The sequence below is a fragment of the Balaenoptera acutorostrata genome, chromosome 1 (assembly GCF_949987535.1).
Source record: "Balaenoptera acutorostrata chromosome 1, mBalAcu1.1, whole genome shotgun sequence".
NCBI classification, from domain to species: Eukaryota; Metazoa; Chordata; class Mammalia; order Artiodactyla; family Balaenopteridae; genus Balaenoptera; species Balaenoptera acutorostrata.
In genome coordinates this window covers 1,440,181-1,466,417 of record NC_080064.1, presented here as the reverse complement: position 1 = coordinate 1,466,417, position 26,237 = coordinate 1,440,181, and the positions used below count along the sequence as shown (strand labels likewise).

Genomic DNA, 26,237 nt, shown 5'->3' with positions numbered 1-26,237 from the left:
CCCAATAGCGGGAGCAAACCCGAGGTCCCTTCCCTCTGGGAGCCTGCGTGGCCCTGGGACCGGCTCTCGGCCCCCCAAGCGCAGCCCTGCCCCGGCCCTGGAATGGGCGGGAGGGGTCCTACCCCAGCTGAGGGCTGGTCCTCTGAGGACGGGGTGGGCTACAAGCCCGAGGCACTCCTCCCACCAAGACCCCTGGACAAGCCAAGGTCAGAGGAAGGCCCAGCTCCCGAGTCCCAGGAGGGGAGGTGCCTGAGGTGGTGGCAGCCCCCAGCCTGGGTCCCCTACGCGGGCCAGCGCCCCATCCTGCCATCTTCCCTCCCGCCCTGTGGGGCCGGGGGACGGTCACGAATAGCCTGGGCTCCACAGGAGGCCAGCTGCTGGGGAGCTGCCTGGGGGTTTCAGTGAGGCCGAGCGGCTCCAGTGACCTTATGTGTCTCCAGGAGCAGGGCCCACTGGTGATGGCTGAGTCACCGCCCGGGGCTTTTTAAGGCACAGCTGAGTGCACGGGGCAATTTAGGTCTTTTTTAGGAGACGTGAGAGCACGTGGCAGAGAACATGAGGTCAGGGCGGAGCACACAGCCGCGTGCCCCCCACGGGATGCCCCCCAGATCCTGCAGGCATGGGGGCCGCAGCTGCAGCCAGGCCTCAGCGGGACAGGAGCAGGCGTCCCGGAGGCAGGGTGCATGACGCGCTTGCTGGCCCGGCAGGGCCAGGTGGGCCTTGCTGCACGACCGGGGGTGTCGTGTCCTAGAGACGGGCTGTGGCCCTTTGAGGGTCTTCCTAGGAGGGATGGCCTGGCAGCCCCCCTCCCACTCCTGTCCTCCTGTCCCGGGCAGCTGGCAGAGGAGATCAAAGGCCAGTAGGGGTCTGGCACTGTGGTCTGATGTACCATCTGGTCCTGGCGGTTTGGTGACCCCAACTGCAGCTACAGACCCAAGGGGTGTGGGCTGGGGGGGCTCCCTGTGCCCCGCGTCCCCACGTGGCCGTGCTGACTCTCCCTGGGCCTTCGTCGGCCCCTGTCCGTCTGCCTGACTGTCTGCTGTCCTGAGAAAAGCCCCCCAGGATCAGGCACCGCCCAGAGCCTGTCCTGCCCGGCCCCTCGGCCGTCCAGCTCAAGCCGGCAGGTCTCTGCAGAGCAGCCCCTGCAAGCGGGGCCGGGGAAGGACTCCCCAGGCAAGGCCAATAGAACCCATGGGCGAGCGGAAGGGGGCAGCCCCCGGGAGATGGCCACCTTGCCACTCTGACAGCCCGCAAGGGCCCCACCTCACTCTGGGCCCCGCTTCCCAAGATGCATCGGGTACCCCCCAACTCAGCCTGCAACGATGCTGTCTCCTTACAGACACAGAATATAACCCCCAATAATGCCGAGCCCAAAATAACCCCACAATGAGCCACGTGCCGAGCTCCCACCGGAGAATGCGGCTGAGTCGAGCACAGCTGCAGAGTTGCTTTAAAAATACTCTAAACACGCACACGCACACACACACACACACACAAACCCTCTTTGAGGATGCCTGCCCCGCCCACGGCAGGTAGGCGCTGAAGGTGAGGGCACAGGTGGGAGGGGGACCCTGTCCTCCCCACCCCGGCGGCTGACAGAAGGCCCCAGGCAGCGGTGCAGGCAGAGGGGCAGACGGGGCGCCCCGAAAGTGCTCTCCCACCCCTGACCGCGGCAAAGTCCTCCAAGGGCTCTGACCCCCAGCCCTCCCCAACCCTGCCCCCAAGACCTCCTGGGACATGCTCCCCCAGCATGGGGGGCAGTGCTAGACGAGCTCTCCTCTTCCAGAAGGTGGGGCTACCCAGGCCTCCACCCGCCCCCGCCCGCCCCCGCCCGCCCCAGCCCCCTCTTGGGCCCTCCGCCCCTCTCCGCTCTCCTGTGCTGCCCCCACCAACCCGAGGAGCGGCCGATGCCCGCCACACCCGAGGGAGACACGGGTGGGCCTGTCGGGCGGCCGTCCTCTGGCTCCCCTGAGGGGGCGGGGGGCCTCTTGCGGGCCAGGTGCACATCCGTCCAGGGCAGGTGCAGGAGGCGCCTGTCGGGTCTCTGGCAGTTCCAGACCCAGAGCGGCTGGCACCCAGGTCCAGGTGCCCACTGGCCTTGGCTCCCTCACCAGAGGGTCCTGGGACGGGCCGGCTCCCTGCATCCCACGGCACCAGGGACTGTACCTGAGACATCAGGTCCAGCGGCGCTTCTTCAGCCACTGAGAATGCAGCAGGGCCCAGACGCTGCAGAGGCCAATCGGACCCCATGAATGGCTGGAGAAGCCCACCGGCGCCCAAATCCTCCCCTCCCCAAACTCGGGGCTTCTTCCAAGAGGGGAGCTCCAAGGGCCCTACTGAGCCCCACACCCCAGGATCCTGACCCCAGGATCCCCAGGAAGGCTGGGGCCGGCCATCAGGACACCCCCTGCCGGTAAAGGGGTCCAGCTCACACAGGGCACTGCTGGTCCAGCCCCTACAGAATGAGAGGCCCAGGACTTGGACACCCAGAGCCTGCACAGAATGACCCCTCATTGCAGCCACCCCTGGGGACAGCAACGCAGGCCACAGCAGGCTGGACAGGTGAGGGCAACGAGGACAGGCCACGGTGACATCCATTTGCTCAGTCCCTCGGGACGCAGCTCCACCCAGAGGGGCACAGGCTGGCTTTGTTCTGGGGAAGCAGACCCCCTGCCCACCCCTCCACCCCCAAAGCCACCAAGGCAAACGGAGGTCCGCTGGAGCCCCGGTCCTCGCTGCCCGCTGGCTGGGGCGGGCAGCCACCTGCTGCTGTGGAACTCCGCTTTGCCAATCCCGCTGCAGCCTGAGAAGTGGGCCACGGCCTGGCCTGGAAAGCGGTTGCTCGGAAACGCTCCATGGTCACGGGATCTGCCTCTGCGGCAGGTGGCCTGCAGGGAGCTGCGCGCAGCAGAGGTGCCCTGGCCCGGAGCCCCTTCCCCGGGGTGCGCCCACCCGCCTGGACCTGGGGAGGGGCTCCTCAACGGTCCCCTCCCTGCGCCCCTGGGGGAGCAGGCCCGGGCAGCCCCAGAACTCCTGCCCACCCAGGGATGGGGGCTTCCCTCGCTACCCCTCCCCACTTGAGAAATGCAGGAAGGGCTTTCCCAGCAACCCCTGCCCCATTGTGGGCCGCAGCCCTGGGGACACTGGGAGCTGCAGCAGCCCACGCCAGCTCGGGGAGGCCACACCCGGGGGGGTGCCCACTGCTGGGGTTGGCAAGAGTGGGGCGATGGCATCCCGGGGGCAGTGTGCACAGGCACAAGGGCCCCGGAAGGGCAGCAGGACCTGGACCCTTGGGCACGGCTTTCCTCAGAGGGGAAGACAGCTTGGGGAGTGGACAGAAGGGCGGTGCAGAGGGCGGAGGGCCCTGTCCGTGCCAGGAGGAGTGGCCCTGACCCCCGCACCGCAGCCAGCATGCCCGGGCCCCACGACCCCTTCCATGAAGGGAAGCGGAACCAGCACCCAGTGAGTGCCTGCTGTGTGCGCAGACGGCCCTAGCGAACCGGACGCCAAGGGTCTCGCCCGCTTCTCGCCTGCCGCCCCAGGGCCCCGGTAGGTCACCCCACCCAGCCTCCAAGTAAATAGGGCGATAGCAGGACCAAGCCTTCTGGGCCTGGGAATAACACGCACAAGGGGGTCTCCCAAGACCCAGATCGACGGGCGAGGCCCCCGGGAAGGGAGGCCTGTTCCTGCTTCTGGTTGGGGAGCCCTGGCCAAGCCTCCCCCACCGGGAATTATCTAGGCACCTCCCCAGGTCCACCTGCTGCTCTCCTGGGCAGCGAGGGGAGGGCGGGGGCAGGAGGGGAGGGCAGAGACAGTACCACGGTCCACCTTGGCCAGCCCTGTCCCCGGGGCTCACTGTAGGTCGGCGCTGCTGCCTCTGAGCTGAGATTAAATCCTCCCCCCAGGCTGATCTCCCGCGCGCAGGGTGGGCCACATGGGCAGCTTGGGATCCCGGCCCAGGCACGGCTCCAGGAAGCCCCGGTATGCTCCCTGAAGGGTCCGGTCCAGCACCCAGGCCCAGCCATCCCCTGGGCTCACCTCTCCTTTTGTAAACCAGGGCGGACACGGTGCCCGTGGGGAGACAGTGACACAGGCCCCCACCAGTCCCCAGGGGCGCCCCCTCCCGGCAGGGGCGCCGTGCTGTACCCGTGCTGCCGGGGGGGCCCTGCTCAGCCCGCCCTCCATAGGCCGCTGGGAACACAAGCCCCACGGCACGGGTCTGGCATTTGTGGAGGGTGACAAAGGTCCTGGGGCTCCGAACCTGTGTTCTGTGTGAACAGACGCCTGTACACGGTGAGCCTCCCCATAGCTCGGGCCTGAATCATCACCTCCCAGCAGCCCTGGTGCACGGCGGCGGGGGCGGGGCTGGGGGCCCAGAGCCCATGGACGCAGGAGGCGGAGGCCTACCGCCCCGTGGGGCCACCCACCTGTGCCCCGCGATGCTGGCCCAGCCCCTTGGGGAGGGGTCCGATCCACGGTCACAGGGGCACTCTGCTCCCAAGTGCAGGGGACCCTCCCCGGGCAGCCCCGGCACAGGGTGAGGGGCCGCGGCCGCCCACACCACAGACCCGCAGGGCTGCCCACAGCCCTTCTCACGAGGGGGTGTAGGGGTAGCAGCTTTGGGGGTGAGCTGAGGCCCGAGGAGCCAGTTCCCGCAGCTGGAGAGAGGCTACTGGGCAGGGGGAGGGGCTGCCGGGGAGGCAGGAGCTCACTGGGCTTCCCAGCGGCCGAATCCATCTTCATTAGCCACTTTCTTGGTGGCAGTTCCTGGCCTGTCGCTGCAGGTTGCAACCCTTGGCGGCACTCCCCCAAGTAACTGTGTGGGATGAGGCAGCACCACCGAGCACACACAGCTCCAGGCTCCAGACCCGCAGTTAGGAGCCAGGGCAGCGCCGCCTCCCGGGCCCCATCCAGAGGTGGCGGGGCCTGGGGGATCGAGAGGCCCCTTGGCCCCTCGGCGCTGTGGAGGCCAACAGAGGCCTCCCTCCCGGACCAGCGGGCCCCATCCGCTGCCCCCTGCCTGGCATCCTGGGTCCTGCTTCCAGGGGCCGAGCAACAGGAGCCCACGTCCCCTCAGGGCGAGCAAAGCAGCTCCAGGTCTGGTGGAGCGATCACCACCTTCCGGCGTGTCCCTCACCTTGGCTACAGGTTAACTCGCTCATCCCACCATCACCAGCACCCCTTGTGACACGTGGGAACACTGAGGCTCGGGGAGACCAGCATCTGGCCCAGGAACCCACAGCCCAGGAAGCGGCAGCCCGGAGGCCTGGGTGGGTGGGAGGCGTGCCTCAGGACCAGGCTCGTGAATTTGCCCCTTGGCCGTTTTCTGAAGGCTGCAGGGGGCCTCCCGGAGGCCCTCGTCCTCGCTGCTCGGAGAGGCAATTGGAGGCTCTTGGAAAAGTGGGCCATTTGGTAACTGGCCCAGAGCAACACCCTGCGCTGAAAGGCCACCAAGGAAGGAAGCGACCCTCGAGGACACTGAACGTCTCCGGGAGGTAGGAGGTGCAGGAGGGCCCCCACCATCATTCTGCAGGTGGAGAACCAGGCCCTGGTGGGTGGGGCTCCCAGTATCGGCCGCCTGGCAGCTCAGCCACGGGGAGGGGATGACCACCTCCAACCAGCCTCAGGGTGCCGGCCGCCGCTGGGCGGGTGCTGTGGGCTCCCCTGGGGGCCCTGGTGGAGGCTGAGCTCCGCTGAGCTCTGGGTGCAGAGAAGCGGCCTCGCTCACCCACGCCCCAAGGCCCGCGGGGCCGGCAGTCGCTACTCAGCGCTCGGAAGCAGGGGACGCTGAGCGCTGGCGGTTCTCCAGGGAAAAGCAGCGGGAAGAGCCAAGTTCTGCGGAATGGCGGGGAACAGGCCGAGGGGAGCTCGGGGAACGGGAGAGGGGCGGGGGGCGGCGGTGGTCCCCACAGGCGGGGGCGGAAGGCAGAGCACCACACACAGCCTCTCCTTTACTGCTCTGCAGGCTACTATTCGCCCATTTCACAGGTGAAGACACTGAGGCTGAGCCCCCGCCCAAGGCCACATGGGAGCCGGTGGCAGAACAGGAGCCAAGCCACATCTGCCCACTCTGGGGCAGGGCCCTCCCACCCCGCATCCCGCCCATCCTGGGAGGGCCAGCCCCGAGCAGAGGGTGCTCCCAGGAAGCGCAGAGCCACCTGCAGACCTGGTCTCCACCCACCCCTCACCTGGCATCCTGTTTAAAACGCGTATTTCTACTAAAGTAGCCCCCACCTCTCTCAAATATGTTTTTCCACGCTCCCAGGTAATGCCTAAAGCCCACTACATACCATTCTGGGGCTGCTCAGAGCCGTGCTGGGGCCAGGAGGGCCTGGTCAGAGCAGCCAACGACGCGCTGGAGCTGGCGGGCTGCTCCTGGCCCAGAGACGCACTGGAGCCCCCAGACCGCCGGCCACAGAGGTCAGGTTTTGATGAGGGGGCATTTGGGAGACCCTGCCTGCCGTCCCCAGCAGGGGCGCTGTGAGCAGTGGGCCTGCGGGATCTGGGAGCAGCCATTCACTGAGAGGGTGAGGACCCTGCCCAGGACCCACCTGGCCGCCACATCCCCCAGGAGGCCAGGACCTCCAGGGCCCCCTTCCCTCCTCCCCCCAGGTGCCTCTGGAGCCAGTGTCCAGCCCAAGGAGAGGCTGCGGTGGTGGGAGCCCAGGAAGCAGCGGGCAGGGCTCCACCCTGGGCAGCTCTGCTCGTGCTGTCAGGGAATGCTGTTCCATGCCAGCCCATCCTCAGCCCATGGGGCCCAGAGGGGTGAGATACGGGCCCTGCCTCTGGCTCACAGGTGTCCACCAGTGGGTGCAGTGGGCAGACAACACAGCCACTGTAGTGGGCTGAATGGTGGCCCCCAAAAGGTGCGGCTACGTCCCAGAACTTATTTGGAAAAAGGTCTTTGTAGACGTAATCTAGTTAAGGATCTTGAGATGAGGCCATCCTGGATTACTCAAGGGAGCCCTAAATCCAATGACAAGTGTCCTCATAAGAAGAGGGGGGACAGGACACACGGGGGACCAGCCCATGTGAAGACAGAGACAGAGGCTGCAGCCAAGGAAGCCTGGGGCCGCCAGGAGCTGGATGAGGCAGGAAGGACCCTCCCCTGCAGGTTTCAGAGAGAGCGCAGTCCTGCCAACACCTTGACCTCAGACTTCCAGCCTCCAGACGTGAGAGAATAAATGTCTGTAGTTTTAAGCCCTCTAGTTTGTGGTCATTTGTTCCGGAAGCCCCAGGACACTCATGCCGCCCTCTCGAGCTGGCCGCAGGGCACGTGAGTTCAGGAAGCAGGATGCCTTCCTGATGAGGTGGGTGTCTCTGCTCAGGTCTGGCTGCCCAGGAGGCCACCAGGACGAGGACCAGAGAGGCCTCAGGCCCAGGAGCCGCCCCATGCTGGCAGGCAGCTCCATTAAAGAAGCATTTGGTCATAACCCTCTGGAGGAGGGCAGGGAGGGCAGGCACCTCGGTGACAGACCCAAGGTCCCACAGCAGTGAGGGGACCAGGGGAGGCGAGGCGGGGGAACCGAGCTCCTCGCTCAGGCCAGAGGCCCCCTGGACTCTCCCTCCCTGCGGGACAGGGCAGGGACATTTCAGAGACTGCACCCTGCCCCCCACCTCCCTGCCCTCCTGGCTCCTGGGGTTCAGTCATAAGTGAAGCCCCAGGTAAAGCCCCCCCGCCCCCGGACCCGCATTTGGTCCCCGGATCCCTGCATCACACCTGGAGTGCCGGCCCACATCTCCCTGCTCCCCACACCGACCCAGCTGCTGGGTCCCATTAGCCAGTGGGACGGGCCCCCCTCTGAGTACAGGTGGAAAGTAGGAGCCCCAACGTGCCGGCCACTCACCCCCTTCCCCAGGGGGCCTGAGAGTGAGCGTGTGTGCACGAGGGCCGGGGTCTGCACGTCTCCGAGGGCCCCACGGGGAAGGAGGCGATGAAGTGGCCGCTGACCCCAGGGGATGCAGGCGAGGTGAACATTTCGGAGCCTTCCCCCCACACATGTTCTGGGCTGTGAGTGGACGGCCCGACCCTGGGCCTCCCCAGGCCCAGCTTGTTTGCCATTGACCCTGAGCCTCCTGGAGCCCCTGGCCCACCCTGTCTGAAGCGGAGCAGGAGCTGTGAAAACAGGTGTGAAGCGTCTGCTCCGATCCGTGGGGGTGGAGACCCTGAGATCAATGCCCCAGAGGCTGCTGGGAGCAGAGAGCGGGGATGAAGGCAGGAAGAAGAGCCGGGGTTGGGGGGGGCAGAACAGGAGCGGGGTGGGGCCCCCGCAGAACAGGAGCGGGGTGGGGCCCCCCCAGGCCACTCTGCCCCAGAGGGACACACACACACACACACACACACACACAGACAGCTGCAGGGGCCGGAGGCTGGAGGAGACCCAAGCCAGATCATCCCCAGGGAGCGAGCGCCCACCGGCCCTGGGTCTCTCTCCACAGCCTGGGCTGGGCTGGGCGGCCAGGCAGCCTCCTTTGTCCCTTTGTGCCGGGCAGCAGAAGGGACAAAAGCTCTGCTCTCGGCTGGCGGGAGGCTGCACCGGAGACGTCTCCCAGGAGCCCTTCCTACCCGAGCCGTGGATGCGGGCCTGTTACACAACAGACCTAAGAATAATCCGGGGGGAGGGCAGTGCAGGGGAGAAGGCCGTCCAGCCTCCTGGGACCCCTCAAGCTATGGTGGGCGATGGGGCCGGGCAGGTAGGTCCTACTTGTGCCTGGGGCCTGGGGCCTGGGTCTGTCTGGAGGCCCCGGGGGCACCTCGGGGCACACCCACCCCCAGCACCTGGGAGACCAGACCGCAGAGTCCTGACTCCTGCCCGCACCCCTGGCTCCCAGGGACCAGCCTGGCTGTTGGGAGTGGCAGGCGGAAGCCCAGAAGACCCATCTGTGCCCTGTGGCCCTTGGGGTCAAAAGCCCCAGCTAGCCCACAAGGAAGCTGCATTTTCAGTGGTCCCGATGGCTGTCCCTTCCCAGTGACCCCCAGCACACAGGGCCTGGGGGCTACAGTGGACATGGGCGCGGGACAGGGGAGGGGACGGCTGGCCCAGCAGTGACAGCAGTGGAGCAGGTGGCAGGCAACCCGTGGGTCTCCAAACCAGACTCCCTTCCGGGGAGCGGGGAGCGGGGAGCAGGGCGGGCACGATAGTTAGCAGCTAATGAAGTACGCCTATTAGGCGCAGGGTAACAGAGTATATACAAATTGGTCCATATCTCTCCATCTACTGCAGACATTAAAAATTAAAATCCAATTACAACTCGTATTGTCAAACCTGGCTGCTGCTGCTTACGGCAGCCCGTGTGCCAGGCGGGGGGATTATGTAAGCTGAGCTCTCAGCTACACAGGGCGAGGGCCTCGGGGAACCCCCAAGAGGGTCTGCAGGGGTCTCTCCAGCCACAGGTCCCTCTGGCACCTACGGGACCCCACGGACCTGGCCCAAGCACCGGCTGCGGGGGCCCCTGGCTGGTCACCCACAGAGGGGGGCCACTGCCAGCCTGCGGGACAGCCCCCCAGTGCCCCCGGCTGCCCCTCAAAGGCAGCATCCGTGGCTGGGTGTCAGGCGTGACCCCTGGACACCCCGGCCCAGCCTCGGGCTCACCGCGCACCCTGGATGCGTCACTGGACCCCCCCCATTCTGGGAGGCCCCAGGCGCGGCACACACTGCCTGGCCTGACAAAGGCTCAGCCCTCTCACACCGCAGGCACAGGGCCGTGGCCTCTGCTCAGGCGCAGGCCAGGCGGGGCCGCCGAGCAGTCGGGCCTCTGGAAAGGGGGCCGTGGGGACCCTGCAGACACGGCCAACGGCACACGCTCCACCTGCCTCCCCACCCCTTCTGGAACCCCCAGACCCTCCCCACAGGGCCACACAGAGGATGTGGCTATGGGTTAAGTACAGAGGAAATATGACAGGGTCGGGGGGCTGCTGGGGGTCTTTAGAGCCAATTTCTCCCATTATCCCAGGGTCCTGGGGGAGACAGGCAGGCTGACTCCTGTCCCCACCACCCACGAGAGGAGATGACGACATCTGACCTGCCAGAACTCCCCTCTGGGGCTGCCGCTCTTTGATGGGGCTGTGGGCTCATCACAAATGGGGTCCCCATGACAGAAGCATTTGAGCACCAGGTGCCAGGGGAGCCGAGTGTCACCTCTCAGAGGTCAGGCAGAGAGGGACAGAGAGGACACAGACTGATACATTTTCATGGGTGCGGGGTGGAGAAGGCCAAGGGGGAAAGGCCAGCCTCAGCACGGCATCCATGGTCACTCTGTCCACCTCAACGGTCGCCAGGCAGGATGGGGGCTGGGGAGGTCTCCTGCTTCCTTGGCATCTTCCCTCTGCCAGTTCCGGAAGTGTCCACGTCCCCTAAAGGACGCCTGCCCCACAGCTCCGCTCGCAGGCACAGAGCCCCAGGAGGGCCTGCTTCCCCCACCCCACCAGCACCTGCAGACAACCTGGACAGAGCTGTCCCGGAGCCTGGCTGGGTCCCGCCTGAACCGGCAGTGCCCGCCCGCACACACGCACGCCTGCCAGTGTTGGGAGAGGCTGGCCCAAGGCCAGAAGCGGCACCTGCAGCCCAGGGAGATATGCCAGGCCCCTCTCTGCGCAGTGTCCCCCCAGCACCTCGCCGCAGACCCAAATGGCAGTGCACCACCTACAACCAGTGAGGGGGCGGGGTGCCCTGGCCTGGGCTCAGCAGGGCTCAGCCTCAGCTCAGGGGCCCCGGTGAGACATCCGTCCTCAACCAGGGCAGGAAAGTTCGCAGGGGGCGGCCCCCCGATCCCTCAGCCCGCCCCGGAGGCCTCCGAAAGAGCCCGGACCCCTCACCTGCCCCGGCCCATCCGACACCCACACCCCGGCCGGACCCCTCCAACATCGGGGGGCCCCCCCTCCGGGGTCTGGACCTCAGAAGCATTTCGGCCCACCAGGCGGCCGTGGCGGCCGGCACGAGGGGAGCAGCGCGCGCCCCCTCCCCGCGCCGGCCGGGCCCGCCGCCCAGGGCAGCGGCGCCCCCGCGCGTCCACCGAGTCCCAGGCGCAGCAACAGGAGCGGCGCGGCACCTACTGTGCTTCCGCGGGGCGGCTCCCGCGTCCATTGTCTCCGCGGCGGCGGCGGCGGCGGCGGTGGCGGTGGCGGCGGCGGCGGGGCCGGGGGCGGGGGTGGGGGCGGCCGGGGTAGGGGCGCCGTCAGCGGCCAGCCCCGGGCTCGGGCTGGGGTCGGGGCTCGGGCTCGGGCGGCATCGCCCCACCGGCTCGGAAGCCCGCGGCGGGCTGTGCGCGCGGCGGGCTCGACGCGCTGACACTACGCCCCGTGGAGGCGCCGCGCGCGGAGAGCGCTGTCACTCGTGCCGCCCGCACCACACCCCCTGCCCGCCCCGCGCGGGGAGGGGGCCGGGGGCGCGGGCTCGCGGCCGGCGCAGAGCCGCGGGCGTGGGACGCGGAGCCCAGGCGCAGAGCGCGGGAGCCCGGGCGCACACTGGTGCCTGCCGGCCCGCCCCGCGCCCGCGGCCAAAGTATTTGCCCCGCAGAGATGCGCCCGCAGCCTCCCCGCACCCCCCACTTCCCCCTCCAATCCCCTCTCCGGTTGGCCCAGGCCGCGGGACTGGGAAGGGGGCGGGGCCGAGAACCGCTTCGCCCTCCAGAGGCTGGGCACTTGCACAGAGAGCGGCTCAGCTCCGTGAGACGGGTGATTGCCAGGCACTGCCCCCCACCTTCCCAACCCACCGCCACCCTGGTGCTTGAAGCGAGGGGCCTGGGCCACCCCTCCCCCAAGATGTAAGGTGGCACGTGCAGAAACCTGCACCAGTGTCTGCAGCTGGGGGGGAGGGGTGGCAGCCCAGCCCGGGAGCGGCTCCTCTTCGGGACACCGGGTACCGCTCAGCTCACACCAGGGGGCAGACGACCCTGGGTTGGGGGAGGGGCGCTTAGCGCTGCTGTCTTGGAAACTTGTGACCCCCGAGTCTGGAGAGAGCGTGGAGACCAGAAGCAGTAGTGGGAGCTGCCCACCCCCTTGTCTCCCCAAAGGGCCCCCTGCCTCCCCAAACGGGCCCCCTGCCTCCCCAAACAGGCCCCCTGCCCGACGGCAGCGCCAGCCCCAGCACACTCGCCCTCTCACTGCTCCAGGTCCTGGAGGGTCCTCCAAGCAGCGACAGAGCCGGGGTCTGGCCCTGGGGACCCTCGTTCGTGGGACCTCCCGGCCAGATCAGGCTTCTGGGAGCCCCCTACAGCCTGCCTTTCTTCCCCTTCTGCTGCAGTGGAGGAGGGGCAGGAGAGGCAGGTCAGGAGAACAGGTCCGGCCAAGCACCTGTGTCCAGAGAGGCTGAGATCCCACCCGCTGGGCCTGGTCTAGTGACAACAGGAGATGAGATGCAAGCTCATGTCCCAGCTCCCCGCGGACCCACAAGTAGCCTCAGCTAAACCCCTCCCCTCTCTGGGCCTCAGTTTCCCCAGGTATAAGACCTGCTGGTTTCTAAGGTTCTTTCCAGATTGCTGCAGCCCAGAGAGGTTCCTGACTTTCCCCAAGCCACACGGCAGATTCCTTGGCTGTGCCACAGACCCCAGGGTGGACCTGAGAGCCCTCTCAGGGCCAAAGCTGACGCACGAGAGACAGCATCTTGGCATCTGCCAGGACCAGCTGAACTCCCGAGGCTTCCTGCTTTCCAGCTACACTGGACAAGAGCTGGGCCCCAACTCCCAGCGCAGCCCTGCACACCTGCATTGGGAACTGCCCAGGTGTGTGTTTGGGGATGTTTCGTTTGGCTGAGGCTGACCTGGCTCTGGCAGCCCCCGCTCAGGGAGGCATCAGGCACTCCCACCGGGCTGTGAACTGGAGGCAAAGACCCCACCAACACTTCCGTGAGGGGCTGTCAGAGTAATGCATCCAGAGCTGCAGAGGCAGCAATTAGGGCACCCCTCCACCTTCAGGACCACCACGGCGGCTCCGGGCTGCTTCCTGTCCTGGAATACCATCTCCAGCAGCTTCTCTGCCCACCCCCCAGGCCAGGGCCTGATGCCCAGGCCGGGCCAGGGCCGCCCACTCCTCTCCCTCCTCCCCAGCCCCACCTGGACAGTGCCCAGGACACGAGATGGCTGAGAAGGTGGAGTATGGAGACGTCCAGAAACGTGCAGGGGGCTCAGTGGGGCGAGCGCAAAGGCAGGGTAAGAGTGAAGGAGCCCCCGCAGGTCCTCGGGAGCCAAGCCCGGCCAGGACGGGACTCCCACCGGGAGGCCCCACGACATTCACACCAGTGGGTGCTCACAGCAGGGGCCTGGCGAGCAGGGCTGGGGGCTTCCTTCTGCCCTCTGCCCATCCCCAGCCCTCCAAGGCTTTCCTGAGTGACAGCTGGGCTGGGTGCGGGCAGGTGGGGAAAATTCCTGGGCACCCCGAGTGGGCAGCACCTCCTACCTGCACACCTGCACACCTTTCTCAGGCAGCATGGGGCCCTGTTGGGGGGAGGGGTGGCTCCTCTCACGGGGACAGAGTTGCCGGTCCTGGGCACAGGGAGACTCCAGCAGCCCGCAGGGACGTGCCCTCTGTGCCCAGGGGACACGGCTGAGAGCCCAAGAGCCAGGGACAAAGAGACGCACAGACACACACCCAGAGACAGAGACGCGGACACCCAGGGCAGCGACGAGACGGGGAACCCGGGCTTGCTCCTGCACGAAATCAAAACTGAAGTGCAAATCAGAAACCTCGAAAGAAACCTCCATTCTGCGCCAGAGACTCCAAGAATCCCCGGAAGGAGGCCACAGGACCTCTGGGCAGGCGGGGCTCAGGGCCTCCACACAAGGAGGCTGCGCGCGGTGTGTGGTGTGTGGACGTGCCTACCACGCCCACCAGGTCGTCCGGGGGCAGCTTCAGCAGCCAGGGCACACAGCCTGCCCCCCCCCGCCCCGCCCAGCATCGCCCCCGCTGAGAGCCACCCCGGCCACCCTTCCTTACCTGTGTCTCCCAGACGGGCTGCTATCCGGGCCTCCCCTTCACCCCCTCTGGCCTCTGGGCCTCCCTCTGAGGCACCCTACCCGTGTTGCTTCGTGTTGCTTCTACACAGGCGTGAGAGTGCTACTCCGGTTCGAAACCCTCAGGGACTCTGCTCTCCTGTCACTCGACACACCTCCCTCGGCCTGGTACCCAGGGGGCCCCGCCCACTGGCCTCTGCCCCTCCCACTTGGCTCCCAAGGCCTGGAGTGAGGCCCCTCCTCCAGGAAGCCTTCCCTGGTTCCCTCATTCCACGTGTACACGTCCCCTCTGAGACTGCGTCACAGAACTTCCCTTGAGATGTCACAGGGGCCTTGCCCTTGGTTTGAGTCTGTCTCCAGCAAGATGATCCCCAAACACACCAGCTAGCCTGGCAGCTAGCCTCAGGCATGTCTGCTTGCCAGATTGACCTGCTGCCCCGTGTACCCAGAGACCATCCCCGTGGGCAGCGTTGCCCGGCTCTGGGTGTAACAGGTGGCCCCAGCGAGAGCCCGGCTCAGAAACCTTTCTGCAGCTGGAGGTCACCCGCGAGCACACAGGGCCCAGAGACGCGCACACACAGGCAGCAAGAGGCACAGCGAGTGCCATGGGCAGAACAAGGGCACGCTCGCCAGATCAATAAGCTTAATGGGGTGAATGTGCAATTCTCACCTGCTAAATTTAGAAAGTGTGTTTCAGTTTTCACCAGCAGCTGGTCTTAAGACGTCTAGTTCTCAATCAGAACTCAAGACAACCTGCAGGATCAGATCCAGCTCTCCCGTCTCCTGCTTCCTACACACGGAGCCCGGGGCAGCCCTGGCCAGGCCAGTGTCAGCCTGCGTGGCCGCCAGCCATCTCCATGGGCACAGGAGGAGGGCTGGCCCACCTGCCCCAAGCCCCCAGGGCACTTTGCTGCACCAAGGTGGTGCCGACTGGGGGGCATGTCTGATGGGCCAGAGGTCTTTGTGGGCACTGCCAGCCCTTAGGAATCATTGATTCCTGACCCCACTTTTTCTTTGAGGGGGAAGCTGAGGTGCAGAGAGAGGAAGGCACCTGCCCCAGGCCCCCCGAGACCAGGCATCCTGCCCGCAAAGGACCTCTTTCACTGGCAGGGGTGGGCGTTTCCATCTGGGTCTGGCAGGACGAGGACGGGGCCCCTGAGCTGGGTCAGGACTGAGGGGGCCTGGTCAAGGCCATGTCTAATACGGCCATCCACAGGGCCAGAGCCTCGGCTCTAGGCCAGCCTGGACCCCTGGGTCAGGCAGTGCAGTCACAACTGAGTGCCAGAGGTAGACCATGTGAGCAACCCCCCGGGGGCTCTCACGTCCTGGGACCTGCAGGGGAGGTGCCTGTGGACGGGGAGGGTGGGAGGCTGGTGGCAGGTGGGTGGGAGTGTGGAGGGCTGCTCGCAGCGCAAGAGCCAAGGCCAGCTGGGGAGAAAAGAGTCGACAGCCGCAGCTCAGGGCCAAGCCAACGTGGATGTGGAGGCCAGCAGGCCAGGGAGGAGGGGCCCGGGGCTGCGGTGGGGGGCGGGGAGGAGGGCAGAGTCCTTGACCTACCCAAGCCGGGGTGGCTGGAGGTGCCCTCTCCTGGCCCTGGGCGGGGGCAGGACAGGAAGGAGAAGCACAGCTCCCTCCCCATCCTCCCTGCGGCCACCCCAACACTCAGTGCCCGCCACTGCCTTCTCCCCTAGCTGGGGGCCACTGGCCTGGGGGGAGCAGGGAAGGACCTGGGTGACAGGGAGGGATGTGGGTGGGGGAGGGGAGTGTGCCTTGGAGAGTGGGAGGGAGCAAGAGAGAGGGGGTGGCCGGAGCACAGGGGGGTAGCCCTGGCAGAGAGACCCCCCCAGGGCCACCCCAGGGCATCTCTGGACCAGGGGATGCTGGGCCCTGCCCCCTCTTCTCACCCCACGCCCAAACCCCTGGCCTGCTGCACCCACCACTGTTATAAACCAACTATGGCTCTCACGCAGCAGCCAGCCCGTCTGCTGGGTGATGGCTCCGTTCATTCATTCATTCATTCATTCATTCACCTTTTTGTTCTTTCATTCCTGCAACCACTGACAAACACTCTCTGTGAGTCCCCAGGGTGCCCGGCTGGGTGGCTAGGAATTCAGTGGGCCCCCATCCCAAGACCCCTACCCCGGAGGCCTCTGCCCACTGACCAGCAGGAGACGACCAGCTCGCCAGTTTACGTACGAAAACTGTCACAGCTGACACTAGGTGGCTTCCTGGCACAGCAGGAGGGGTCCTCGGACGGGAGGGGCTGAGCAGAGGGCTGGGGGGCGGCGAGGCGGGAAAGGGATGCAGGGGCCAGATCACAGCGGGCCTTAGAGACAAAAGTGAGGGGCTGTTCTCGGGTCAGGTCCAGAAGATCATTAAGACAGAGGGCTGGGGGGCGGGGAGAGGAGAGGGGGAGATGCGGGGTCTGGCTGCAGGCCTTCCTCAGCGGGGCGGGGCCGGGACACCCAGGTGGCTCAGACAGGCAGGGCCTAGGGGTGGAGGAAAGCGCGGGGACCTGAGACACTGAGGGGCAGGACTTGGGCTCCAGGGGTGAGTGCTGTCCGCTCAGACTGGGAAGCTGGGGAGGCTCTGACGTCCAGTTCTCATGCTGACGAGTTTGAGATTCAGGCAGAGCCGTCCAGCTGGCCTTGGGAGGTCCAAGGTGCACCCGGCCAGGAGTGGGGCCCTGGCACCGCGAGCCGGGTGACCCTGGTGGACCTCAAGTCTCTGGGGCGGGCGACCATGCTCAGAGAGGAGGGGGCCCGAGCTGGGCCAAGTGATTCCCGGCTGCTGCCCAAGTGCACCCCTCGTGTCTGGCTTGAAAGAAAGCAGAACCCGAAGCCCCTCATGCAGGGCCTGCTCGGGTCCAGCACCCTGTGCCGGCACACGCTGAGGGCTGGCTGTCCCCAGTCCACAGGGCTGCCCAGCCCAGCCGGAGGGCAGAGGCTCTGGGCTCTGGGCTCCGGGGTGAGTCCTGGCGCAGAACCCTGGGAGGGGCCGAGCAGGACTTCATGCCCCCCTCGCCCACTCCCCACCCAAGGGGTATCCTTCCTGGCCCCAACCCCTCCTCATCCAGCCAGACTCAGGAGAGGCCGTGCCCTGGGCAGCCCTGTGTTCCCTGGGCCCCAGTCCGCAGGGGCAGAGCCGCAGGGCACTGGGAATAGCCAGCCAGCCCAGCCTGCACGGCCACCCCACCCCCAGCTCTCCCGAGCGACAGGGGCTGCAGGCAACGGCGTGGCTCAGCTCAGGGAGCTGCTACCTCCAGGCGAGATGGCGGAGAGGGGCCCTCGCTTTCTCCAGGCCAAAGAAGGAGACTCCCAGTGCCCCACGCCGGGCACGGCACGAGCCCCCAAGGTTGGGCCACACCAGGCCCGGGCTGGGCCTCCTGTAGCAGCGGGCCTGACCCCCAAAGACTCCAGAAACCCAGGCTCCCCTGTCAATCACAGCAGCGCCAGTGCAGGGTCACCTCCCACACAAGCCCCATCGGTGAGCGGCTGTTCCCAGCGCTGCCCTGCCCAGGTTCCACGCACCAGGAGGTTCTGCCACCCGGGGACCCCTGTCGGGGCCTGGGCCCCTTCCCCAGTCCCTGCAGAGAGCCCCCCGCCACCGCCACCCCTAACATCCCTCACCTTACAAACCCAAAGCAGCTTCTGATAAGCTTGCTGCTGGCCCGGCTGGCTTCCTCTGGCCAGGCTGGCTGGGTAGGGCGGTTGGAGGGCCAGTCCCGAGCACTGGTCAGCTCAGAGGAGTCCCAGGCCCAGTGCACTGGGCCCCCTGCTCCCCTGGCCCAGGACCAGGTTTCCTCCTGCAGGAAGCAGCACCCAGGCCCCCAGCTGCAGCTTTAGCCTGTCCACTGGCCCCAGCCATCCTGAGGACCAGCCCCCAGCTCCATCCCCTGCTTCCAACTGCAGCAGCCCCTTCCCTACACCCTGATGTGGAGCCCAGCGGTCCGTCCCCCTTTCCCAGACTGCCCTGGGCTGCCTGCTCCCCTGCAGACTGGGCAGGATGGTCTGGGGCCCTCCTGCCCATCTGCCATCAAAGCCAGGTCTCTGTCCCAGGGCCCAGCCCAGTTCTAACGCATGCCGGATAGTTAGGAGCTGCAAGCCCCGCACTTCTCAGAAGAAATCTCCCCTGTGCAGCAAGCTCTGGGCATGGGGGAACCCCCCATGCCACCCCCGCGTGTGGCGCCTCGGGCATCCCTGTGCGCCCAGGCCCAGGGTAGATGCCCGAGGACAAAAACAACTCATGGCTTCATCCACACAACCTGCCCAGGATTCATGATGACAAGGGATATCAGTGCACGTGGTACCAGGGAGAGGGGCCCGCTGGATCCCAGAGAGGGGACAGGACCAGAAAGGTTCTGTCCCCCGTCCCCTTGGCTAGGAAACCCCGCAGTCAAGTGCTTCTCTGCTTGCTTGGGTGGGGTGTTTCCTGGAAGAAAGACCCTCACCACACTCTCCAAGACTGGAGAGTCAAATTGGCCAGCTGACCCTTTGGGTTGCCTGTTAGAACTGTGCATAAACTGAGAGTTAATAGGCCACGAGAGAGCACCCGAGGGAAGCAGACGAACTCATAGTAATTGGACTTAGTAACTTGTACTTTACCTACTCAGAGGCAGGGTTTGGTTTTGCTTTTCTGAACCAGGCTGCATTCTGTATTCGTGAGGATTAGGACCCTCTGCGCAAGGGGAGCGCGTCCCTGCCCAGAGGCCCCCAGGGGTGTCCAGAGAATGAAGGAGCCCAAAGCCACTATTGTCCAGGAAACCGTGATCGCTTTTCCCAGGCGCAGATCACCCTGAAGGTGAGTCCTGCCTCTTCCGGAAAGGCCTGTGACCCCTCAGCAGGTGGGGCTAATTCTGGAAAAGCAGCGGGGGAGGCCGGCTCGAGTGCACCAGACACCGAGGCTGCCCAGGAAGGCGGGAGCTTCAAAGAGCTTGGTGAACATCCAATGCCAAGGCCGCCGTGCTTCCAAGGAGACAGCCAGAGGCACAGACCAAGACGCGAGCACGCGTCTTCTCCGCCACATTATTCATAACAGCCAGCGCTCATGAGGTTCCTGGATGCTCGGCAATGCCCGAGGGGCCGCGCCCACCAGAGTGAGGAGGCCATTAAAAAGCAGGCTCCAGAAGAAGACGCCAAGGTTAGAAGGGAGCCGAGCGGGTCTAAGCCCCCAGGGCCGGGCTTGTCGGGAGGGTTTGGTTGGGGGGGACAGAGAGACGCAGCTGGTAACCTGGAGCAGTTAGAAACCCACGCACACAAGGGCTCAAGGAAGGTCGTGTATTCTGTACTTTCCAAAGCATCTCCTCGGAGCAAGTCCTGCTTCCACAGCCAGGAAGAAAGAAATACAGGCGAGGCCAACATAGAGCCGGCGCGAAGTCCCAGGGACAGCAGCGGATCCGAACACACTGTGAAGCCCCCAGAGCTTGCACCCCTGCCGTGTGGACTTACGCGAGTCCCCTCCCCTAGCCTCATGGCCCAGAGGCTACAACCGCCCAGCCCCTCCAGCCCCAGGCCAATAAGGACTCAGACTCAGACACACGGTCCAGCGCCCCAGCGCTGTAAGACCCAGTGTGGTGAGGGGCCAGACCCAGGCCCCGCGTGCCTCCCACGTCACCCCCAGATCCATAGCCTCTGGGCAGCTCATTTGCATTCTCCCATCCTTCGGCCTGTTGAATGAGATTAAGTAGCTCTAAATGAACCCCGTTACCAGGGACGCAGGAGAACAGGGTGAGAAGACAGCGCAGTGGGGGTGTGGCCGTCCCGCTGCCCCAGCCGTGGGCCTGGTCCCCACACTGTCCACCCACCAGGCTCCTCTCTGGAGTGCACGGGCTCTGCTCTGCGCCAAGGGCCCAAGGCCAAGACGAGAGCCACGGCGCCACGGGAACACCAGCCACACTCACTGCCTGGGCTGGAGCAGGGCTTGCCCCCATCGTGGGCACCGTGGATGCAAGTGGCCCCGAGTAACATCACTGGCGCCACCTGCACCCGGCCCCAGAGCCAAAGTAGCCAGGGCTCCAGAGCGGCCCCCGGGCCCACGCCTCTCGGGCACCGCTCTGACCCGCGGCCCCCCCGCCCCCCGCCTGTCTGCCGCTTGGGGACAGAGCTGGCTTCAGCCAGGGCAGGCACTGCGGCGCAGAGGAGCCCGGACGTGCTTCAGTCCAACGCAAGGAGGCGCCTACTGACCGCAAGGAGACCAACCGTCCCCAGGTAGCCTCCAGCACACACCGGCCCAAGGGCCTCCCCCGCCCTCGTGGCTGGGAAGCCTCCCTTGCTCACAGGGGCTGCCTCAGGAGCCTTCTGGAAGGACCTCCAGGGCCAGATCAGGCATCCCCCCCAGCCCTGCCCTCCGCCCCGCACCCAGCGGAGGACCTAGCCTGACGTCAGCATCAGCAAGCCGGGCATGGGGGGGACAGGGAGCTCGGGGAGGGGGAGGGGAGCAGGGGAGGGGTCGGTAGTTTGAGGGTGGAGCCCCCCCTCCTCGACATCATAGCCCCTCCGCACGCCCAGAACTACAGGCTCCGTCCGTCCCGCCCCCCGGAGGAGCGGCCCGGTAGCCTCCCCTCCCCTCCGCTCCCCCGTTCCAACTACCCCTTCCTCTGGCGTCCATTCCAGACTGAGCTGAAACGCAGGGCCCGGAGCCCAGGCAGGGGACTGTGCGCCTCTGAGCAGACACGGCCCCTCAGGCGGAAGAGACCTGTCCTGTCCCGGCGCATCTGGGGAATGTGGGGGGAACAAGTCCCGGCCGGCTCGGGCCCACGGGGGCAGGGAGCACGAATGCCCACAGGCGCGCACACGCTCTCGCCATCAGCGCGCATTCCTGGGGCCTCGGCCGCCCAGGAAGAGCAGGCCTCCTGTGCGTGAGCACGTGCACACACACGCACGCACGCACGCACGCACGCACACGCACACCCCACTGAGGTGCAGACCTGTCATCACGCCCACAAGCCTGGTGCTGGCTGGGCGCCACGCAGACCCTCACCCGGGACCGTCCCAGGAGAGCTGAGTCAGGGTCCCACGAGCAGCTGTGTCCGCCAAGGAGGGGCCACGAGGAACCCCCTGCCCACCCCGCCCCCCAGCCAGAGGTGGACCTGCCGCTCAGCAGAGGGCCCAGCAAACCAGCCAGAAATTCGCAACCCCCGGGGTCTCCCACTCCAGGTGGGCGAGATCCCAGAGCCCTTCTGACCGTCCCCAGGCACCCGGCCCAACCACACACCTGAGAAGGAAACACTGCCGAGATGCCAGAGACAGGCCTGCACCCACCAATGTGCTGGGCTGCCCCCCGGCTCAGCCCATCCCCTCTCCCAGGTGCGCCGAGCTCCCACCTCGTCCTGCAGCTCCTGAGGAGCCCGGACTGCAAGGAGACCAACCGTCCCCAGGCAGTTGGTCCATAGCTTGATAAATTTCAAAGGCAAGACAGGAGTCATTTTACAGAGAGCAACCAGCCCCCCTCTGTTGTGACGGTGCTGGATGCACTGGCCAGCCCTGGGCCACACTGGGGCCCCACGGACCACAGGAGGAGCCCAAGGCACAGGTGGGCCCCTCAGCCCTTTCTCCAGCCCTCTGAGGCGCACAGCCCCTGCCTGGGCTCGGGGCCCTGCTTTTCAGCTCAGTCTACCCAGGGCCAGTAGCGGGTATAGGCACACACTGCGGCGGCCTCAACTCCAACTCAGCCCAACACGCTAGACTCTCAGGGCAGAAAGCAGCCAGGTGCCCTGGGCGGGGAGGGGATAAGCCCCCCACCTCCCGCAGGCCCAGGCCCAGCCTGGTATGTAAGTCTGCCACGCGGTGTGGGCATGGTCTGTCTGGCTGGACGTGGAGCCTGGGCTGCCCGGGGAGGACCAGGGCACCGCCAGGCACCCACCCTCCCCTCAGGCAGGGGCTCTCGCACCTGGCCAGGTCCACCTGCGCACCTGTGTGATTCCAAAAGTTGGGAGTTGAGATGCAGCAAACAAATGTTGGGTGTTGGACGTGAGAAGCACGGTGAGCCGGGGGTTGCTGGGGGTGGAGGGGCGCAGCCCCAGGGCAGGCGGGACGTCCCCCTCCCCAGTCTGGAGGGCGGAGCACGTGACCTCACCCAGCTGCGCCCCTGAGGTCTGTGCGCTTTCCAGCCTGGATACTATAGTCCCATGGCTTTTAAAGTTGACAGAGAGAGAGAGAGAGAGAGCGAGCGGGGTCCTCGACGCACACAACCCGCTTCCAGAGGCCACAAGTGTCCCGGCCAACAGGCCACAGGACACCGAGGCCTGGAGGCGCCACACGCAGCCAAGAGACCGGCTGAGGCCCCCGAGCCAGCACAGGGCTCGCACGGGTCTGACCAGGCCGGGCGGAGCCGCAGGGGCAGCTGGCAGCCCCCAAGCTGCCTTCCCAATAAGTCTGCTTGTGCCTCTCCCCTTGTGCCAGGAGACGTCCCACTCCCGGCCGGCCGCGGCAGCCCCCCATCCTGGAGGAGCGGGCGGGGCCCCCTGTACCCCAGGTGGGACCAGGACGTCATGCCCGCTGGGGAACTGAGCCCAGAACGGCATCGCCGTCTACCCGGAAGCCTCACTCACCCACAGGCAGAACGTTCGTGCTCAGGAAAGGCCGTCTGCCCTCCAGATCGGGGCCTGGGTCCTCGGGCGAGGGCACCATCGCGGAGGGACCGAGGGCTCCCGGCAGTGCGGCGGCAGGTGAGAGGTGGGACTGGCCTGGATTACCAGCTGGGGCCGGCCATCTGAGGGAGGCAGGGAGAGGCTGCTCTGAGGTCCCTCTGCCCCGAGGGCCCCAGCGTCCTCTGCCCGGGTGGAGGCTGGGCTGGCCGCTCATCACTCCTAGAGAGGCAGGGGCAGCGGGGCTGGTGAGCGAGGCCTGTCCGGCGTCCAGGTGAGTGCCGGGCGGGAGTGCAGGAGGGGCTGTATTGCAGCCCTGCCCCACTGCCCCCACCGCCCCCCACAAGCAGCCCTTCAAGGTGGGCTGCAGCCTGGCAGGGAGTCTGGCAGGAGGCGACCCCACCCGGGACACTGAGGCTTTGCGGGAGGAGCGGGTGCAGCCAGAGGGCGGGGGAGCTTATCAATGGCTGCATCACCAAAGTGCTGATTGTTTCTCTGTGCTGGGACTCGTTCCATAGCTTGACACATTTCAAAGGCAACACACGAGTCATTTTACAGAGAGCGGCCAGCCCCCCTCTGTTGTGACGGTGCTGGATGCACTGGCCAGCCCTGGGCCACGCCGGGGCCCCACGGACCACAGGAGGAGCCCAAGGCACAGGTGGGCCCCTCAGCCCTTTCTCCAGCCCTCAGGTCCCACTGCACTGTCACCCCCAGGTCCGCAGTCTCAGGCCCTTCCAGCCACCACTCGGTCTGGGCGGTGGGTGGAGGCCACGCTGGCCTCCCAGGCAGCCATCGGCCCCGGGGCTGTCTGGCTGGGCTCCCACCACCCCCCAGTGGGCCCAGGCCCCGCCCGGCCTCCGCGTGGCCTCCACAGAGGCTCAGTCCCACCCTGGCCTCTGCTCAGGCCCCCCTGCTGCACCTTTCCAGCTCCTCCCCAGCCAACCGCCTCCTCGCTCCCGCAGGCCAGCTCCTTCCAGAGACTTCCTCTGTGCCACTGCCTCCTGTGAGCCTCCTCCCGGGGGCCACAGAGAGACCACAGAGGCCAGCATGGGAGGCCTTGGCCGCTGGGCTCTGTTGCACTTCTGACGTGCCCAGGACGGAGCTTCTGAGGCCTGGCCCTCGGACGGACATCGGGACACCCGGGGCCACGCTCTGCCCAGGTGGGAAAAACAGCGGGGGCGGGGGGCAGCACCCCTCCCAAGGGCCCCTCAGAGCCGCCCTACCTCGTGGCCCTTCTCCAGCCACCCGGGAAGGAGGGCCCCGTGGCAGTCTGCCCTTCCTTCACCCTGGCAGGCTTCAGCCCCCAAGCCCTCCACCTGGCCCAGCCCTCCCAGATCAGCAGCAGACCCGGGATCGGCTGCCCCCCAGGGCCCGACAGCCAGGGCCCCCGTCCCAGGCTTGCCCATCCCCCTCCCTGCTCCCCCAGGAGTTCCCTGGGGTCCTGCACGTCCCACGAGCACAGAGGGGATGCCATGCATCCCCCGCTTGCCCACCCAAGCCCCGCCGGGCCCACACAGCCCTCCACAGGCCCACCTCCCCTCCTGGGCGCCCCTTCGCCGCGGCCCGGGCCCCCGGCTCACCTGCGGCGGCTCACCTGCGGCGGCTGGACCACCACGGCCCCTTGGCCACACAGCCCAAGAGGCCGGCGCCGGCTCCTGCCAGGGTTCCGAGCAGGCCCCACGCTTCCTGCCGCGGCGGGAGCCCAGGAGCTGTGCCCGGACATGTCTGCCAGAGCAGGGCCGGGCGTGGGGCTCGGGCTGGGCTGGCACAGTCGAGCCTAATTAGGCAACAGCACCCACCAGGAGCTGAGGCGAGGCCACGGGGGGCCGTGAGGTCAGCGGTTGGCGAGCTGAGGCCCCGGCAGCACAGGCGCCCGTGAGCCCCGCCCCCCGAGCCACGCCAGGGCCCCTGATGGCGCTCCTCGCTTCCAGCCACGCTGGCCCCCGCGGGGAGGGGCTGAGGGTCAGAGGAGCTGCCCGCCGTCCCCAGCTCGGCCCCTCCCGCTCTCACAGGCTGACCTCCGGGCTAAGGAGGGGCACCGCCCCTCTCAGGCCTCCAGCCTCTGCCCAGACCCCGGCCCAGATGCCAGCGCCAGGCCTGGGAACTGGCTACTGCCCACGGGTGAGCAGTCACGGTGACATCACTCAGAGCCAGGCCGGGTCGGGGGGGGACAGGGCCGAAAGGTTTACTGGACTCCTGACCCTCAGAAGCCGGCCGTTTAATCAGGACCCTCGGCACAGGCCCGGATAGGCCGGAGGGTGGCCCGGCCGAGCCGAAGCGCCCAGGGGGCGATGCCCACACCCAGAAGGGCAGATCTGCCTCCATAGAGTGGCCAGTGCCCAGCCTCGAGGCCCCGGGATGGAGTGTCTAGCAGTTCCTGATGAGTCCACAGAGCCCACCCGCCCTGCCGTCGCCCGCTGCGGGGGCCTACGTGTCCCTCAGGCCCGGCCCCCTGGCCTGGACACTGGCTACTGCTTCCATCCCAACCCCGCCCAACCCCGCGGTGCCCCCTCACCATGCTCCACAGAGCAGCGGGCTCGCAGTGAGAGCGCCACAGGGGCCACCGCGAGCCCCCCTCCGGCCACCCTCTCCCTCTTGCCCCCCGCCTTCTGTGCCAGCGCCCAGGAGGTGGGGCCGCCGCATCCTCCACTGGCAGCGCTGGCATGAGAAGAATCCCAACCCACCAACCCCAGCCCAGCTGGTGTGGCTGCACTGGGCCTGGCCCCGAACATCCAGCCTTTCTAGACCCTCTGCCCAGGTCCCCCCTGGTGTCCACCCCGGGCTGGACACCTGGCCCGAGGCCCCCAAGGGCTGACACGGCACGGTATCAGGGAATCAAAAGGATGGCCCGTCTGCTGCCCAGGGCCCCCACCCCAGCCTTGCCCATCCCCCTCCCCGCTCCCCCAAAGCTGCCTGCAGAGTCTCGTCCCCAGGTGGGACCCTCACTGCCCAAAGCCTCCCCCGAAGCCCCCTCCCACACAGAGCCTGCTTATTCCCGCATCCCTGCCACCCCAGCACAGCCTCCAGGCTGGGAGTGGGGTCCAAGGGGGAGGAGCCCTGATGATGGGGCGACAGGTCAGGGCTCCCCTGTGGCCTGCGAGTCTGGAGCTGGACCCTCTACCAGGAGCCACCTGCTGCCGGAGCCTCCCCTGTGCCCCACCCTGGACCTAGCGGATGAGGACGCAGAGAATGGAGGCTGGACCCCGACAAGCCCGGCCTCCCCCCTCGAGTGGGTCAAGCCAGCCAGAGCCCAGCGCAGAGGCTGTCACCCAGGGCCGGCCAGGCCGCACATGGCAGCAGCCCTGACCGCGAGGCCGGGCGGGAGTGACTGGGCGATGCAGCCACACGTCTGGGTCCAGGGGCTTCATGGAGCAGGACCCTTGCCCGGGGGCAGGAGGGAAGGGCTTTAGTTGAGGGCAAGTCCTGGGTAAGAGCAGGGATCACTCAGCCAGGGCACGTGTGTGCAGCCTGGGACCCAGCCGCTCTGCTCCGGAGAAAGAGCCCCTCCAGGCCCCAAGGGAGTGGGGGGGGGGCGGATATCCAGGGCAGCCCTGTCAGGTCGGGGAGCTGGAGGCCCCAGGGTGGGGGACACACACTTGGAACAACACGGCATTAGAAGGAGGAAGAAAGAGTGTCTCGCGGGAGAGAGATGCGTCTTGAGAGCACAGTGCCGAGAGAAGAAAGCAGAGGTCAGAAGGGGGCAGAC

General features: G+C 67.0%; 1 protein-coding gene across 1 annotated transcript in view; it reads right to left on the bottom strand.

Moving 5' to 3' along the window:
- The window catches only part of PLCH2 (phospholipase C eta 2), a 67,555-nt gene extending 44,902 nt beyond the window's left edge, over positions 1–22,653 (bottom strand). Inside the window, exon 1 of the mRNA XM_057550342.1 lies at positions 22,496–22,653. Within this exon, the coding sequence (XP_057406325.1) occupies positions 22,496–22,574 (79 nt within the window). The 5' untranslated portion in view covers positions 22,575–22,653. The remainder of the gene's footprint in view (positions 1–22,495) is intronic.
- Positions 22,654–26,237: the final 3,584 nt, after the last annotated feature.